This window comes from Atheta coriaria, unplaced genomic scaffold, assembly GCF_025399875.1.
Source record: "Atheta coriaria isolate IRGN ID8LTWV9N9 unplaced genomic scaffold, Caltech_Dcor_3.1 hic_scaffold_64_pilon, whole genome shotgun sequence".
Lineage (NCBI taxonomy): Eukaryota > Metazoa > Arthropoda > Insecta > Coleoptera > Staphylinidae > Dalotia > Dalotia coriaria.
In genome coordinates this window covers 188,959-206,797 of record NW_027045506.1, presented here as the reverse complement: position 1 = coordinate 206,797, position 17,839 = coordinate 188,959, and the positions used below count along the sequence as shown (strand labels likewise).

At 37.0% G+C, this 17,839-nt stretch overlaps 4 protein-coding genes and 1 long non-coding RNA gene across 5 annotated transcripts; 3 read left to right on the top strand and 2 right to left on the bottom strand.

Annotated features, from left to right (window-relative positions):
- Positions 1-53: 53 nt before the first annotated feature.
- Positions 54-1,923, top strand: LOC135802878 (ubiquitin domain-containing protein UBFD1-like). Its single transcript, XM_065316501.1, is given in 6 exon segments — positions 54-201; positions 439-666; positions 669-686; positions 749-1,023; positions 1,092-1,280; positions 1,350-1,923. Coding segments are annotated over 6 exon segments (837 nt in total). The 5' UTR covers positions 54-185; the 3' UTR covers positions 1,461-1,923.
- Positions 1,879-3,486, bottom strand: LOC135802877 (uncharacterized). The gene is made up of 4 exons (XM_065316500.1): positions 2,697-3,486; positions 2,509-2,641; positions 2,319-2,448; positions 1,879-2,209 (listed from the first exon to the last, which is right to left on the bottom strand). Exons 1-4 carry the CDS (start codon positions 3,299-3,301, stop codon positions 2,124-2,126), a joined length of 954 nt encoding a protein of 317 aa, XP_065172572.1. The 5' UTR covers positions 3,302-3,486; the 3' UTR covers positions 1,879-2,123.
- Positions 3,487-3,660: 174 nt separating this feature from the next.
- LOC135802876 (spermine oxidase-like) lies at positions 3,661-5,598 on the bottom strand. Its single transcript, XM_065316499.1, has 5 exons — positions 5,207-5,598; positions 4,403-4,997; positions 4,146-4,348; positions 3,858-4,088; positions 3,661-3,772 (listed from the first exon to the last, which is right to left on the bottom strand). The coding sequence occupies exons 1-5, from the start codon at positions 5,596-5,598 to the stop codon at positions 3,718-3,720; spliced, it is 1,476 nt and encodes a 491-aa protein (XP_065172571.1). The 3' UTR covers positions 3,661-3,717.
- EMC8-9 (ER membrane protein complex subunit 8/9) lies at positions 5,490-6,982 on the top strand. The gene is made up of 3 exons (XM_065316505.1): positions 5,490-5,627; positions 5,964-6,268; positions 6,386-6,982. Exons 2-3 carry the CDS (start codon positions 6,068-6,070, stop codon positions 6,791-6,793), a joined length of 609 nt encoding a protein of 202 aa, XP_065172577.1. The 5' UTR covers positions 5,490-5,627; positions 5,964-6,067; the 3' UTR covers positions 6,794-6,982.
- A 6,827-nt stretch (positions 6,983-13,809) lies between these two features.
- On the top strand, positions 13,810-14,503 carry LOC135802867 (uncharacterized). The gene is made up of 2 exons (XR_010550649.1): positions 13,810-14,271; positions 14,408-14,503. It is a non-coding gene; the product is annotated as an uncharacterized lncRNA (long non-coding RNA).
- Positions 14,504-17,839: the final 3,336 nt, after the last annotated feature.

Genomic DNA, 17,839 nt, shown 5'->3' with positions numbered 1-17,839 from the left:
AAACAATATTTTAATTAAATACTACAACTCTGTATTTTCTATTTTCAGCTACATCTGTTTTAGTAACTTTTGTTTTATATTGTTGGTAATATACCGGTCTTCGTTTTAAAGCGGTTATAGTCGTAGCGGATCGTCAGTTTGTGCCTTTATGACACCCGCACAGCACGTTTCGTGATCCTGCAAAGATGGAGGAGCCTGTTGGTGAGTCTAAACCATCTTTTGTTTATCACCCTTATTCGTTTCATATTAAAGTCGCCGACTATTGGCACCGTTTACCATCTTCATGGTGCGATTCTTCCGTTTCAATTATTTCGGTTTGTTGTCAACGTCATTCGCGCAAGTCATCGCTTGTTGTGTTAAAATTCATTGTCATTATCGCAAATCTCTTGCGATCAAAATCGTCGTACAGTAGCATACCTGACTGGCACTTTTCCACAGGTATGGAAAATGATAGCAAAGTGTCGAATGTCGCTTCCGACGACAATCATCTGAAGGAAGACAAACCATCTGACTGCAAGATACCCAAGACAGAATCAGGTGATAGCAATGCAAAGGCTGACCAAGACAACAATGAACCCAGTGAGATCATAGATGTTAAGGTAGTGTATAATAAGAACAAATACGACGTGAGTGCACCCGCTAACACGACCATTGCCGACTTTAAAAACAACTCCAGGGACTTGTTGGTGAGCAAACCAAAAACTTTTCCACACTTGTCAATTACGGTTGAAGTGTTCAATTTTCTTAGGTGTTCCTAACACAATGCAGAAACTCATGTACAAAGGCTTACTACAAGATAATCAAACATTAGGTAGCATAGGAATCACCAAAGGTGCTAAGATAATGCTCGTCGGATCCACACTTAACGACGTCCTGGCAGTGTCGATGACCACAAAGCCAGATCATGCCGAATCGGAGAAAGCTGCCGCCTCTAAAGAGCCACTAAGCAAGCAGAAACTTCATAGAAAGATACTTGACAAAGGCATGCCAGAGGACGTAATGCCGGCTATCAAATGGTGTAATGTAATTCACGATATCGCACTGCGAAAGTTGCGATTATTTATAAAAAGCGTTTTATTGTTTATTTTTAGGAGAGCTTGCCAATGGTGCCCCTCAGCGGTATGCTCAACAAGCATGGAAGTAAGATACGGCTTACTTTCAAGCTTGAAGCCGACCAGCTCTGGCTCAGTACCAAAGAGCGCACTGAAAAACTACGGATGGCATCCATTAAAAATGTTATTTCGGAAGCGATTACCGAACATGAGGAATATCATATTGTGGTAAGAAACAACAAAACTAAATAAAGCGAACTAAAATAGCGCGAATTAATTTCTATTTCTATTTTTAAGGGTTTACAAATAGGTCCAACAGAAGCATCACATTATTGGATCTACTGGGTGCCCGCCCAGTATGTCGAAGCGATAAAGAACGCCGTGTTGGGCCAATGGCAGTTGGAATGAAAATACACCGCCGCTGGCTGCATCAGTATTTCTCATTTTTCACACAGTTGCTTTACTTCCTCGAACATCGACCGCCGGTCACACAAACGCGCGACAATTTAATGTTTGCCTACGCTCTGTAAATATGTGATAGACAAGAGAGTGCAGCCACTCAACCCTCTCGACTGCGGAAGCAAACTCGTATGTATTTTTAATAAGTTTTGTGATGAGTGATGACTACACGTGGTGTGACATGCGTGCATTTAAACTTAACACGACACAAAAGTAAAGAAAAAAAGTCAATTGTACGAAGAGGGCTTCGATTTATTCGAATTTAGTTTTTACTAATATCGAGACCGTGAAATTTCGTGTGATTTTGGTTTATAAAGAGCGGAGAGATTATGAAATTAATGAATGAGTTAATAATACAAACATGTGGTTAATACATATAAATTAAATTTATATGAGAGCTATGAAAAACGAAGACATGATTATATATAACTAATGGCTAATAATAATATGGCACTAAAACAACTGTGTACCTTAAAAAAATCCGCTAAAACTACGACTACAAAAAGTTGGTAACATAATGGTTTTGGTAATTTTTTTGGGTTAAGGGCAAATTTGGCATTTTTAATTGAGCATTGCAGTTGCTGCGAAGAACCAGGCCACCGTGTTAGTCGACTAACCGTACTCGGATTGGATCGACAAACTAAATTCACCCGGTGTTATTGTCGTCCCGTGGTACCAGACCCTCGTATCTACTAATACTATAACAAATACGCAAAACACGTAATTAGACCCCAAGTAAGAAGAAAGTTATTCTTGCTATTCTACTTTGTGTTAAATATTTAATTAAATATTATATTTTATGGATACCTGCATCACCGGGTTCCACTTTAAACGTTACGGGTGCGCAAACATCTTCACACTCGTTGGAAGGCAGTAATCTCCAGGTTTTTGAGCCTTTCAGTTGAGCTTGCCACATTAGACGATTAATAAAATCCAACTAAAGCGGTTTAATTCATGTTAAAAATGTTTTAAAGCGGTAAAAGAAGCATTTACTTACATGCATTGTTGCGCCCGCATCAAAACCCATGAAAACGTAATCTTTGGCGGGCATTTCGCAATCTTCTGGCAAGAATTGCGGTTTGGTATAAAATTTACGAAGTTCTTTTAAAATTTGAGGATGGCAGTTACCCCTAAACATCACAAAAGCACTGTGAAACTTTTAAAAAGTAAGTTTTAAAGACTTACCAACCAACATACCAGGATTTTTCATCTGGTAAATTCTTACTTCTGGCATGAGACATCTCAAAGACATCTTGTAATGACACAAAATCAGACTTAAAGTGTAAAAATTGGCATTCCTCATCAACACTTCTAACACCATCTTCAAATCTTGCATACAAATTCTTAAAAAACTGGAAGTCGAAGACTTTGTACGCCGGCCAGTGTAAAAACGCCTGTTTGACTACCACAGGCTTGGAAGTATAGGCATATTGTGAAAATTCATCTCTTGTGGCATTTTGAAATATGATAGGTTTTGTAACATTAATACAAAATTGGCAGTCAGAAATAGGACGCGTCGCCTCCCAAACGAAGTAGTTGTTTGGAATAATGCATCGTATGCCGAAGAGCCAGCTCAATAAACATTCCAGCGCGTCGTTACCAAAATAAACCGCTGCGATAAGTGTTATCACAGTAAACAAACTCAACGTGAACAGATATAACCTTGATACGTTTGTTTTTTTGGTTTCCTCGCGTGAGAGAATCTTTTGTAAGACGTGCACATCATGTTGCTCGGCATATTTCTGATAGAGTTGGGCGACACTTTTGGAGATGGTGTCATTTTGGCTCATGATTGTTCACATTTTTAACGGGATTGTGCAGTTTTGGGAAAGGACTAGGTTGGTGCGTGGGTGGTTTGTGTGCAAAGTGCAAGTCGTAAAATTGATCTACAAAACAACGCGATGCGAAGTTGCTGGAGCTGCGAATGGTGGCGGTAGTGTTGACATCTGACAGAATACAAGCCGGTTTTGATTTGAAAATGTGGGGTGTAAGTACATCTGCTTGCAGAACATCTAACTTGTTTATAAATATTATCTAAAACTAAACCGAACAAATACACTGATTTCAAAACAATACTACGTCATGGCTTGGAATGGTGCCAAACAGATAAAGAAAAACGTGGTTATTCCGTAGAAATATGCATAGTTCCTTTAAGAGAAAAATAAATGTTTTTATTAACACATAAATAACATTCAATAATCACAGTCTAAATCTTGGATGCCAATATAGAGCTAATTTCGTTAATAGGGTCTTCATTTTTCCTAGAACAAACATGATTACATGAGAAACATGATTAGTTTATTATAAAGCAGTGTTAAGTAAAATTAATTTTAAACTTAAACTTACTGATAGTATGAAATAAGTCGCTCAGCTTCCCTATATCCCGTCTCCACTGCACCATGAACAGTAGAATAGTAATACGGGTGTGTCGCTTCTCCTGCAAATTGTATAGTCGGCTTTTGTTTTTGGTTCATGATTGGCTCGGCTAAATCTTTGTTAGTTATATTGCTGTTTTCGCCATCGACACTGCGATAGGAATAGGATCCTCGAAAGTTTTCATTGGAATACCATCTAGTACTATAAATATAAATAAAACATTATATTCCTGTGCAACTTTAAACTTCATATACTAACATTAAAATTTCTTCTGGTTCTGGAATGTCATAACGATCGCCCAAAAACTTGTTCAGTAAATACATGCAGCCATCTTGAATTTGCTTGTCAGCAAGTTGTTCTGCATCATTAGCAAAATCTCCCAACAACCAACCTAATAGTATGTTGGGATCGCTATCAATCACGAAGAAACCAAATATATTCTCAAGCCAGGATCGACCATCCTAAAAATTATATCAAATTTTATTTAGTTTGTTCAATAATAATAAGCTGCATACCTTCATTGGTCCAATGGGAAACTGATTTAAAACATTCATCCTATCAGTTTCCTTCCATAGGAAACAGAAACAAGTCTCATCCTGCCACCATTGTTGGTTGAACTTTATCATAATCTTATCAACCACACCGAAACCAAGCCCTTCTATGGCATTGACTTTAAATAGAGGTAACTCTGGAATAAACATGTTCTTATGTTTTTCCTTTAATACACCAACAGATGTTGTCATTACGATGTGATCAGCATTATAGAAGCTACCATCTTCACAATGCAAGACTGATTGCAAAAGATGGTTGCCATCATTCCACACAATAGTTTTGACAGGACTGTTTAAGACAAGACAATGTTCTAGTAACTTCTTTTCGTATTCTCCCATTAAAACTTTGAAGAATCGCATATAACCCTCTGATTTCCAGTTTAATAATGGATCTCCATCACATTCTTTGTAATTCATTAAGCCTTTTGTAGAAATATCAAACCAAGATGGCGCAGCATCATAACAAAGAATTAATTTATGGAACCAATGTATGAACATTACAGCAATTTCATTGCAATGGTCATTGGAGCCGAAATTTTCGATTGTTTTCTTGATAAAACTGAAATGCACAATAGTCAATTTGTTTGTTTTTATACGATGTTTCTTTTTATAGAAATGCGATGATTCAGCGCGGTTTATTATGTAATTTGATACGCAATTTTGCTTAAATTTATTCTTATTTATTTTAAATTATAAAAAACATGATTATTCATGAATTTTTCTCTGAAAACTTTTAAAATTGTTTATTATTCCATAGTTTCTACTTACTTTTTGATAAAATAATGCCCAATAGATGAACTATCAGCCTGAATGTCGCGCATAATCTCAGCCGCGTAACCAAACAAATTGTCAGTAAGCTCCCTGTCCACCACCTCCCCATCAGATGTATAAAAAGTGTTATCTTTGTAGGTACACCTTGAAGTTTCCAGTAGATTTAAATCCTTTACCATTTGGTATACAATATTGTCGTCTTCACCGTGACACCATTGCGCACCCAGATCAACCTTAGCACGACCGAATGGAATTGAGTGAACGCGTCCACCGATGTGATCTTCTGCCTCCAGAACTAACACCTTAGAAAATCCTGCGGCAAGAAGTCTTGTCGCGCAGGCGATCCCTGCCGCTCCAGCACCGACGATGACCACTTTTGCATTCGACATTTAGGCTCGCTTGGCAACACAAATAATGGGTGAGTTTATATATTTATATATGAACTACTTGTAAGCAACGAAACTACTTGAAATTTGAAATGAAATTATCAATATTGGTCATGATTAGATATAAAAAAATCTCAAATTTAGGTTATACCAGATTCTAATCAGTTAAAATAATAATGTGAATATTATACATGAATATTGTTGCAGTTTAGAGCAACATTTAAACGCTGTAATTTTTATATTTGACTTTGGCTTTGATATGAATAATGGTAATTCCTTTTTGTTTGCTTAGGTTTTGAACATTTGAAAAAGTAGTACACCAGCTGAGAAAGATGTCGCTGTCATTACTTTTGTCATCCTGTTTGCAGGTTAAACATTTAATGACAACACAATTCCTGCTAGGCCTGCGGAAGTTTTAATTATTAATTAAAAGTGTTTGATTGCATCGTGTACAAACTAAAATTAAGTGAAGATGACTGAAATCACATTCAGCTGTTTAGCGTACAGCAAACTCATGTTGCATGCAGCTAAGTATCCTCACTGTTCAGTGAATGGACTGCTCTTATCAAAAGCAAGTGCTGGTAAAGGGAAAGACATTGAATTTGTGGATGCAGTGCCTCTGTTCCACATTGCAATCAACTTGATTCCCATGGCTGAAATTGCATTAACACAGGTAAATTTTTCGAACAATTTTGTACTGACATCCATAATTAACTTCTGGATAATATTTGTCAACTGTGATTGTTGTAGATCAAATTTATTCATACTAATACTTTATCTTTTACTTTAGATTGAAAGAGAAATCACAAAACAGGGGTACATTATTTCTGGTTACTATGTTGCACATGAGAACTATAAGGAAGCATCAATTGACAAATCCATTCATAGGATTTCTGATAAGATTGCAGAGTATTTTCCAAATGCATGTTTGGTAATTGTTGACAATCAGAATGTGAACTTTACTCATATGGATAATATTGCTTTGAGAGTTGCTCAACACTCTGATGGAAAGTACAAGCCAATTGACATTCAAAGAGTATCTTTAAATCAAGATGAAACACTTGAAATATGTTCATCACTTGTGGAGGGACGAATGTTTGAGCATTTGTATGATTTTGATAATCACCTTGATGATGTTTCCCTTGATTTCATGAATAATTCACTGAATCAAGAAATTACTAGTTGCATTAGAACTTAGTTGAATTCTGTAAAATTTTATTATGAATTATTTGTGCATTTACATTCTGGTTTGAATTGATATATTAAATATTTAACACACAATTAATGTTTAAGTATTAGTCATGATGTATTGGAAATTTCTACAATATACCTACAAGTCGTTGTGTCTGTGTCAGGTTTAATAAATTATTTGTGTTACAGTTCAAAAGTAACTCCTTATTTGTGTGGTGCTGAATACTAATAAATACCTACAAATTTGCGGCCTGCTTGGGGACATCGGTTTGTGGATTTTATTTTAACATATCTGAAATAGGACAGGTGTTGGAATGTTTGTTCAATACTGAAATATCGAATTACTATTAGCTGGGGAATTGGGAATCCTTTCTAGAGTTCTTTCTACTAACTTAGCTAGTTCTTGTTACTAATTTTGTTTGCTACTAACACCGGAATACTAAAACATAATAATTTTATTTATTATTTTCATTCCTAGCTTATGTAAATAACACCTATAGATGGCACTTGAATGCAATTTTTGTGTATCGAAGGCGAAATTTTGGATGATTTTAGGATTTTGGCAACTGAACCCGTCTTCGTAGGATCACCGTATTCGATTCAGACTGTATCTATTGATATTCTTTATCAGTATCATTATTGATTTTTCGGATTTATTCCAGGGAAAGCCTCACAAATGGCATTTTTTGAAAGGGTATTGAGTTTCAGTGTGTCCGAATAATTTATTTATTCAAATCTTAGTAGCTGCAATGCAGTTTCCTACAGCAGAGTGCTAGTTGGAATCGCAGAAACTAGATGGCGGTAGTGAGCACGCCTCTTGCTACTGTCAATTGTTTGTGTTGCCGATACTAGATGACGCAAATATCAGAAGCATTCGTTTGGGCTGTCTATACATTTTCCTGATTAGTCTGTGCTGTGGTGACCACTGCGTGTATTTTGTCTTTTTCTCAGCTCCTAATAGAAACTTAATGCATTTCATCAGATTTTGAAATGGGCTCTGTTTAGTTCTAATAGATGAAAAGCTTTTCATCGAAAATCGAAAATAATATTTCAGTGCCTGCGAATTCCTATTTGATTTATTGGTCAACATTGTTTAATTTATAGTAAGCAAAACGTAAACACTGTACTGTGCGCTTACCCTCACAAGTTATCGTTGTAAAACGATACTTTATTAAAACCATTGTAAATCAATACAAGTGTCCTCATCCACATCAGGTTTGAGTGATTTGTGTGATTCTTTGCGGTGCGCGCGTGGCGTCCGTCGGATATGCTCCGGTGACTGGATCCTTACCGGAGTTAAATTTATTTGTTTGACTTGAGTACAAGAGTGTACATTTGGAATCGTAAATCGTTGTGGAATAGTAAAGAAGTGCGTATCATCAATTCTACATACAATTTGCGGAAACGTGTTTGTGCACTTTAGTCCTATATGAAAAGGAGAACAACGGACTAAGTAACATCAAATAAAACTTTACTTTTATTCAACTTTTTAAGTTTTCCAGTTACTATATAATTGCTTTATAATAATTGTCAATGATTCAGTTAATAAAGGATAATTTAATTTTACATTCTTGCTTACATGCGTGCCTAGTGTTTATTCGTTTTCAGGATTAGTATTAAGTCATGTGGCACTCTAAGAATACACCATTGTATAGCATAGTATAGTACAGTGTAGAATATGTATGCTGTTGTTCTCAGGTGAGTAGCACATGTTGCTAGACTCGCTCCGACCGTCGTAGCGAGCAGTCGTATCGCAGTGCGCGCCCTTAAGTACCAAACGCTTTCAAACACGGTCCGCCCCCGCTCGGGTGCCGGCAGCATGCCGAACATGAGTGAAATTAATATTCTCCCGTGTCCGGTGAAACCAGTGGAACGTAATCTTCCACAAAGAACAAAACGGACTTCGATCCAGCTTGATCCTGACGGATTTCAAACTCAACGCGGGGCGAAAATTCGTATCACCGAGCCACCAACAATTAAAACAATAGTGAGTACCAACAAATTCGAGGTACTGAATACCATCGCCGCTGGCACAAGCTCAGCCCAAGAAACAAACGAGCATGGAATGGACACCGAGCTGGCCTCTGACAATGTAAAAACTCCACCAAAGAATGAAAAAATTCCGCCGATAATATTTGATGGAAAATCCAAACACGAGGAAATGTGTCCTTATATAAAATCAATTTTAAATCATGACAATTTCATAATTAAATATCGTCCGGACATGAGCACAATAAAAGAGGGACAAAACGTCCACACGTTTACACCCAAGTCCCAAAGAAAGAATGCATTTGTTCTCACAGGACTCGTGCTAAACCTTTCTGAAAAACAAGTCCGCGAGGAATTAATTAAGAAAGGCCTGGAAGTCGATAAGTGCTTCCGCATGAAAAACACAAAAGACATCCTCTTCATGGTGACGTGCCCACCAAGCTACACCATCAAGATCCTCACGCAGAAAGTAAGGCATATCAATAACAACTCCTGCAACTGACAAAACTACAAGTCAAAAAAAGAAGTAACTCAGTGCCACACGTGCTAGGAATGGGGGCATGGCAGCTCCAACTGCAGGAAACCACCGCGCTGCATGAAATGCGCAGGACCACATCTCTCGAGGGACTGCTCGTTTCCAAAAGATTTAAAACTATACCACCCATCCGAAGAACCGGAAGAAGGCGACATGGATAACGACCGACCGAAACTCAAGTGTCCTACGACAAGATCCTTGAGAAGCGTCAACAACAACGGGAAAGGGATAGATCACCACCACCTGCTGCTCCAAATGTCCGAGACAGCAAACTATTTCCGACACTTCCTGCTAGGAACTACCATCCTACGCAAACAACAACAACCACTCCAGCCATGCAACAAACGAACCAACACCAATGGGCACCAACGTCATCAGGTAGGGGAGAGTAGGGTAATGGGAGTCACCCATATATCCACGAAACAATAGTTACGAGTACCGCGTAAACGGCGTTCCTACCTCCGTTCTGGCCCCCCAGTGCCACCCCCAAAAAATCATGCAAATCGGTGCGTGTATCATTGAGATACGCCAATATTTTATTTTTGAGCTCCGCTGATCTAATTTTACGTCCACGCAAATTAGAAGATAAGTGTCGAATATCTTGCAATATTCGAATGAAACTTTTATATAGTCTTAGTTAAACATTCAAAATCGTGATGTGCAGTTCAGATTACATTAATGTTTTGAAGAAATATTTTTTTTGTTTTTTTTTTTCACAATAGTGCAATTGTGGGCAATGGGAGTCATGCGACTCCCAATGGACGTTTTTGTCTTTAGTCCACTCTAAATGGCCTATAAAAAGCAATGTGACTTATTTTTCAATAGCCTTCATGCAGAAACGATACGGCAGGAAAGTAACAAAACTTATGATTCCTATATTGGCACTGATGACTTATGCCAGGGCGATGGATGAATATTTGGAAAACTGATGTCTAATGTGCAACGATTAAAAAAAAACAATTAAATGTGGTTCATAGCACTTCATTTGGGCTATGGGCTCATGTGAAATGCACTGGGTGGGACTTTGCGGAATATTATGTTTGCGATATCTGCTAGATTTCGTTTGATTCCGATTGTCCCCAGGGTGACCACCATTACCCGCATGTCGGTGTAATGGGAGTCAAATCTGTTTTTTTTTTAAACTTTAATAATATCCAAAATTGATTGTCAAAGTGACTGAAAATTATTTCAAATAATAGGTATTTAAGTAAACAATGCTTATAAGCGATTGCAATAAGTATTTTGCTTATAATTTAAATTATATTTGAGTTCTCCCTTAAGTGACCCCCATTACCCTCTTTTACTTTTACTTTTACTTTTTATTGGTAATGTGTTGTATGAATTAAAAATACTACAAGAATCAATAGATTTGGAAGATTTCCTGTCTTTCCTCAAAACAATTAACTCCACAATCAAAAAGCTAAAAGCTAAACCTGATAACTTAACTTTACTAGAAATATTTACAAGCGCCAACAATAACATAAAGCACAATGAAATCACCAACGCTAACGGTTTTAAAAATAAAGTACAAGATCTCCGTGAGTCCCCGGCTTCAATTTAGTCAAAAATGATAATACCAGCAGATCGGGGGGAGTGGCAATTGTCATCAAGTCGGGCATAAAGTATAGCCAAACAGACTCTATTACAAGTACTATAGAAAACATCGGTATCAAATTGGATAACGGTCTGACTATTCTCTCAATTTACAACCATCCTAACAATAGAATAAATCCCATCGACATACAATCCCTCACAAACTCAGCTCTTTCGGAAGTGCCCGAAAATGCCCTTCAAATTTGAGCAATTTTAGAAAAATTTGAAAAATAGTGTGGAAAACACCCTGTATCTCGTAAACAAATTGACTATCTTCTAGTTTCTTTACGCCAGAAGAGAGTCAGGGGGTTTGTCTACACGATGCATACACCTCATACCTTCCAGCCCTTTTTGAAGTGCCTTAAAATGCTCTTCAAAAATGAGCAATTTTAGGAAAATTTGAAAACATGGTGTGGAAAACACATTGTATCACGTGAATTAATTGATTTTCTTATAGTTTCTTTACGTCATGTTAAAACTCTAGAGACCCTTTATACTATGCATACCTTTGTAACCCCATACACCCTTTAGAAATGTCTTAAAATCGCAATCGAATATCGCTATTTTTGTCCAATAAATTTCATTTTTCGGTCGAATTTTTTTGGAAAAATTTTTCGGTCATATTTTTTTGCTAAAAATTTTTCGGTCGAAAAACAGGATCAAACTTTTTTACTTCAAACTTTTTTGGTCAATAACCAGGGTCGAATTATTGTGTTAAAATATTTTTCGGTTGAAGAACAGGGTCGATTTTTTTGGCGATTATATCAAGAATAAAAAGGTCTACGAAAAACAAATGCATTTGAATGTTTACATGTGGTTCATGATGATCATGGTGATCATTGTGGTGATAAGAATGATCAACATGATTATTGAACGATGCGTAAGAGGAAGCATGATGCTCAGCAACTACGCTGGCAATAAAAACAACGAATACAAAAAGATTGAACATTTTTGTGTTAGAATACGTTTAACGTCTATCAAATGGATGATCGAATTAAAGTGATGCTTTGGTGTTGTGAGCAACTCAAACAACTCAAGAACACACATTCCCAACCACGTGTTTCACGGAACATCTGTGTATATTGTGTGACACGATATATGTGTATGTCGGATACACCTCCTCCTCAACTACATTAACAACATTCCAATTTAAATTACGCGCCATTTATTACAAAACAAAGTATGTCTTAGATTAAACAGAACGAATTGAATCGGCGTAACGGGATGAGTTCTGGGTGCGCGCTCAACGGTGCTCTCAGAGTGAGTCCCTTCATACATGATTCGCCTTTCCCTCGAAACCTTCGAATCCCTTCTGCGCTTGTCGCTCTTCTTACTCGAGACGCACACCCAGACCACATCGATGCAAGGCTGCACCTCCATTAGCTGATTCATCTTCTTATGTCTAGATGGCGTCCTTGTTCGTATTCGAATCCGACACGGCCATCCTGCGCACACACGTCCTCGTGTGGCTTATTCTGTAAAACAAAGTAAATCTCAGAATCTTGTTCGAAAATTTTAATCACTCGGTCATCTCTGACCACATCTCTGCCATATCTCTCTCATATGCAGCAATATTACATTTCACAAAATCACAAAAATAACATGTTACAAAACCACTACAATGGTTACACACCGCAGCTACTGCTTTAAGTAAAGTAAGCGATCATTTGAACACACTAGGAGCGTACTTCAGTAAATGGAAAATAACAATAAATGGCTCAAAAACTAAAGCAATAGCCTTCAGCAGAAAAGTTAAAAACTGCAATATCCTCTCCCCGCCAATACTGCAAAATCAAAGAAGTAAAATCTGCTCCGAAGTGAGATACCTGGGTGTCATTCTTGATAAACGACTGAACTTTAAAAAACATATTCATAACACACTGACCAAAGCCCAAAGAGCATTATCAAGCATTTATCCATTAATGTGCCGCTACAGCAAGTTATCAACAAAAAACAAGCTAATTTTATACAAAATGCTAATTAGACCTATCCTCACCTACGCTGCCCCGATCTGGTGCGGAATTTCTAATACCGACTTTAAAAGACTACAAATATTCCAGAACAAGTGCCTTAGGCTAGCATTAAATAAAGATATATATACAAATATCGCACACTTACATAACCTCGCAAATGTAACCATGTTAAAAACACACGTATACGAACTGTCAGAAAAATTTTACTCTAACACGATATGTAACAATAATACACTCATAAGAAACATCACCAATCTAAGAAATAATAACTCAGGACATTTCAAACATAAATTGCCTTACCAAACATTAAACATATTTAATGAATAAACCAAAAATGCCAAATGGCATAGACTGATTCACCTCAAGTATTAGAGGAATACTAAATTTAGGTTTTTTGTACCGTTTTTTCCTAAAAGTACAATAATTACCACTTAATATTTTTACCAATTCTATCGTATGTAGACACTAAATAAATTGCTACCAATGAACAATATCCTGTAGGTTAAGTTTAAATGTAAGTAGGTAATGTAGGTAATGTAAGTGTCGATTTTTGGACTTAGCCGCAAAAACGAAAAAAGTTGAAAATTTTTCTAAGTTTTTCGAGAGGTTTTGATTTTCGGCTAAAAATTTCGTGAAATTTTAACGAATCCTAAGCCGCCGCAAAAACCTCCTGAACCCAAAAAAATCGACTTTTACGGTCACTCAGATTAGGTCGCACGATTGGCGTATTTTTGTACTTTTACCCTATAGGAGCAGGTAGTTTGCTCGAAGTTGAAAAAATAACAAAGTCTTCCAATATGCTCAGTACATGTATTTCGGCTTTAAATATAAGTTTATCGACTAAGTTTCATTATATATTGAATTTTGTTGGACTTTGAAAAAATTTTGGACTTAGTCGAAAAAATGAAAAAATGTTGAAATTATCTTCACATTGGTAATCAACGCGTGCATCGCGCATGTCGCGAACACATAGGGCGCTATATTATTTCATTCCTGCTCATAAAATCCTAGAAAATTAATTTTAATATTTAATATTACATTTGTAACCAATAACCAAGGTCATATTGTTTGAAAATTGTGTTATATTCAAGAATCAATGGATTTCTTCATCTTACATACTCTGTACACAAATTTGTGTGATAACAATCGTTTGAATCGTCATAAACTCTCTGTCAGGACAACTTATCATTATTAATACATACAAAAAAGAAGGGATAAAATATCAAACGAGTTAAAAAGTACAAGTACAAACAGAAACGAGTAACAATCTTTAGTCGAGTTAGTCGGAAGACGCGTCGCTTTCACTCTCGGATTCGCCGGAATCGTCATTGGCTTCCGCTTCGGCATCGCCCTCCTCGTCACCATCTTCATCATCATCGTCGACAGTCTCACCAGGTACATTTTCTTCTACTTTTACACTCACCTTGAGCTTCGTCTCGAAGTAGTCCCGAACGCGATTTAGCGCAGACATGTGAATCTTTTATTTATATTATATGATTAAGTAATACTTACACATCACGTTTTGAAACAGATTGAAGGATTATAAAGTATACCTGGATAAATTACCAGAGGAAGAACGAGCGCAACTGGAGTTGGACATGGAGAAGAAGAAAAAGAAGACTGAGAAGGCGAAGAAGAATTTTCTCCTTCTAAGGCTAAAGCTGACATTATGCGCGAGACGAAAGACGCGAAAATCACAGAAATCGCACGCATTGGTGGTCAAAAGTACAAACAACTTTCCGAAGCGGCTAAACAAAGCTACTTGGACCGTGCTGCCGTAAGCATGCGCAAATACGAACGTAAAGTCGAACAATTCTATGAAAAACATCCACTCAAGACTGAAGTGGTCCAAAAGTACCCAGGACCAAAGAAACCACGCACTGCATATATTTTCCTACATTAATTAATATTTTGTCATTAATAATGATGAGGATGCTCAGCATGACCAGAATATTTGACATCAGCATTGAAACCATTGTGTTTGTCAGCGGTGTAATGAACAATACGGGTCCTGCCATCGGGCTGCTCCAATTTGTACCATCCCTTGACGACATCCCCGTCGCGTTCCTCTTCGGCTGATTTCATATCATGGGTGTGGTGGTCCTCGACGCCATATTTGTATTCGTATTTTGGGTGGTGCTAAGTAAAGGACACAATCACTTTTATTATATTACCGTAATATGTACCTTAAATAATTTACATGTGGTTCATGATGATCATGGTGATCATCGTGGTGATATGAATGCTCTACGTGATTGTTGAAAGATGCGTAGGAAGAAGCATGATGCTCAGCAACAACGCAGGCCACTAGGGCTACAAGAACAAAAACTTTGAACATTTTGATATTTTTTAAGGTGTTTAATTGATGTTTGTCAAATCAATAGTGGAAGTAAACTGATGCTTTGGTATAAGAGACCACTCTAATTTATACCATTTTTGGGCAGTTATGACATAAATTGAAGGCAGTTTTACATTCACAAATTCGTGTGTAATATGCACATTCTGTTTGCGTTAGCAACAGGGGCGTAGCTACCGCCGTATTTGCCGTATCAATTATACGGGGCCCCCAAAGTGTGTAAGAAAAAACCTTTACCTCCATATAAGGGCCTCCAAAAAAAATTTTATACGGGGCCCCGACAAGGCACGCTACGCCGCTGGTTAGCAAATAGGTAATATTAAGTTAAGAAGGTATGCGTAATTATTAATATTTATATTCAATTATATTATAGATGTTGTTGAATAAAAATGGATCCATTTTATATGATGATTCAATTGAGGTTGCGTTATAAATTAATAAAGTTTAATAAATAAGTGCTTGAAATATTTTACATTACATATTACTCTGGAATACTTAATATAATACCTCCAACTGTATATACCCTCCAACTTCTCACCTCTTCTGAAAGTGCCTTAAAATGCCCTTCAAAAATGAAAATTTTTTGGAAATTTTGACAACCAGCTGTGGAAACATTCTGTTTTTTGTATGTAGTGAACTAAATGACTTTCTTATAGTTTCTCAACGCCATAATAGAGTCAGGGAGTTTATCTATACGACGCATACCTTTTCAACCTTTCAGCTCTTTCGGAAGTGCCCGAAAATGCCCTTCAAATATGAGCAATTTTAGAAAAATTTGAAAAATAGTGTGGAAAACACCCTGTATCTCGTAAACAAATTGACTATCTTCTAGTTTCTTTACGCCAGAAGAGAGTCAGGAGTTTGTCTACACGATGCATACACCTCATACCTTCCAGCCCTTTTTGAAGTGCCTTAAAATGCTCTTCAAAAATGAGCAATTTTAGGAAAATTTGAAAACATGGTGTGGAAAATATTTGTTTGAAAATATTTTGTGTTAAAATATTTTTCGGTTGAAGAACAGGGTCGATATTTTTGGCGATTATATCAAGAATAAAAAGGTCTACGAAAAACAAATGCATTTTTCGAATCGAATTATTTCAAAATTAATCCCATTACACTTCAAAATAAAGCTTGTACACACGCAGAGGTAAAGCGTGAGTGATGTTCCGTCGGCCGTCGGATACTCTTTTTGTATCATACGCGTATTTCATATTTGTGTCTGTTTGATTACCTACCGTTGATTTGCAATACGTATTCGATTTTTCGTTTTTGTTTAATGTACAAATTAAAAAGATTAAGATTGTCCTGTGCTGTCGGTTGCGTTCTTAATTCTTTGGCTGCTATTTTCGGTAAAACAGAATCTGTTTTTGTGGAAATAAAATATTTCGTCATAAAAAAAGCAAAAGATTTCTCTTTTTTATGTCAAATGCAGCTTTCACGAAAATTTGCAAATAGGGCCTAAACGGTTAATTTTAGAAAAAAAATTACTAAAATAATCGATGTAGAATTAAAAGAACTGTTTAGTATTTATTATCCTAACATTGAACGTACAGTGTCAATTTGCAATTTTAAAGAAAATAGGTGTTTACACGTCAATAGAGCTTTAATCTATAATTTCGTTACTGGTGTCCGATTCATAATTTAATCGAAATTAAAAGTTCCATGCATTGTACGAGTACAATTCTTTTCATGTTCTGCACACTGTACACTGAATGTTTTAGTGTTTACAAACAAACAAGTTTTCTTATCTCGTGCAATTTTTGTGCGGTCGACACGCGCTTGGCTTGCCTACCACGTCAGTCTCATATTTGTCGTCGGGTGATCTGCACGCACATTTTCTTCAGAATAATTTGAGTTCCTTAATTTCTTCGCGTCATTACGTAATATTTCTAAATGCTCCTTCCCTTGTGCGCGAGCTATGTGCGGCGTTCGTTAAATGCGAATTGTTTATAGGCAGAGGTAAAACGTGAGTGATGTTCCTTCGGCCATCGGATACTCTTTTTGTATGATACGCAATTTATTGGATAGGCCGAAGCGGCTAAACAAAGCTACTTGGACCGTGCTGCCGTAAGCATGCGCAAATACCCAGGACCAAAGAAACCACGCACTGCATTCACACTGTTTCTGGAAGACCACCTCAGCAAAGAGGCACATGTCGCTGATAAAAGCGCATACAAAATGGCGTCGAAACAAGCATGGAGCAAAATGTCGGCTAAAAAGAAAGTGCCATGGATTAAACAAGCAGTTGCCGAGCATAGAAAGTACTTGGACGAAGTTCAAGTTTATAACTTTTCACATCCTACTGAAGTAGTGAAGCCATTGAAGACAATCCTCAACAAAGAAGGGCTTCAAATGTTGAATAAATCCGAAGGTAAACCATCGAAGCCACCAACATCTTATTTTCACAACAATTGATGTCATCGGGTGAGTTATCGGGATTAGCTGCGAAGGATCGTGTGAAAACCATTGCAGCAAAATGGAATCAAGTGAGCAAAGAGGATCGCGTTGAGTACGAAAAGAAATTGAAAGTGATACAAGAAAAGTACAAAAAGGAGAAGAAGAAAAAGAAGACTGAGAAGGTGAAGAAGAATTTTCTCCTTCTTCACC

Excerpts from the sequence above, each read along its gene's own strand:
- LOC135802876 (XM_065316499.1), bottom strand. The coding sequence starts at position 5,598 with ATGTCGAATGCAAAAGTGGTCATCGTCGGTGCTGGAGCGGCAGGGATC. Across the intron at positions 4,349-4,402 it reads TTCCCATTGGACCAATGAAG|GATGGTCGATCCTGGCTTGA; the intron begins GTATGCAGCTTA and ends TATAATTTTTAG. Across the intron at positions 3,773-3,857 it reads CGACTTATTTCATACTATCA|GAAAAATGAAGACCCTATTA; the intron begins GTAAGTTTAAGT and ends TGTTTGTTCTAG.
- LOC135802877 (XM_065316500.1), bottom strand. The coding sequence starts at position 3,301 with ATGAGCCAAAATGACACCATCTCCAAAAGTGTCGCCCAACTCTATCAG. Across the intron at positions 2,642-2,696 it reads AAATCCTGGTATGTTGGTTG|GGGTAACTGCCATCCTCAAA; the intron begins GTAAGTCTTTAA and ends TGTGATGTTTAG. Across the intron at positions 2,210-2,318 it reads AGTGGAACCCGGTGATGCAG|TATTAGTAGATACGAGGGTC; the intron begins GTATCCATAAAA and ends TATTTGTTATAG.
- EMC8-9 (XM_065316505.1), top strand. The coding sequence starts at position 6,068 with ATGACTGAAATCACATTCAGCTGTTTAGCGTACAGCAAACTCATGTTG. Across the intron at positions 6,269-6,385 it reads CTGAAATTGCATTAACACAG|ATTGAAAGAGAAATCACAAA; the intron begins GTAAATTTTTCG and ends CTTTTACTTTAG.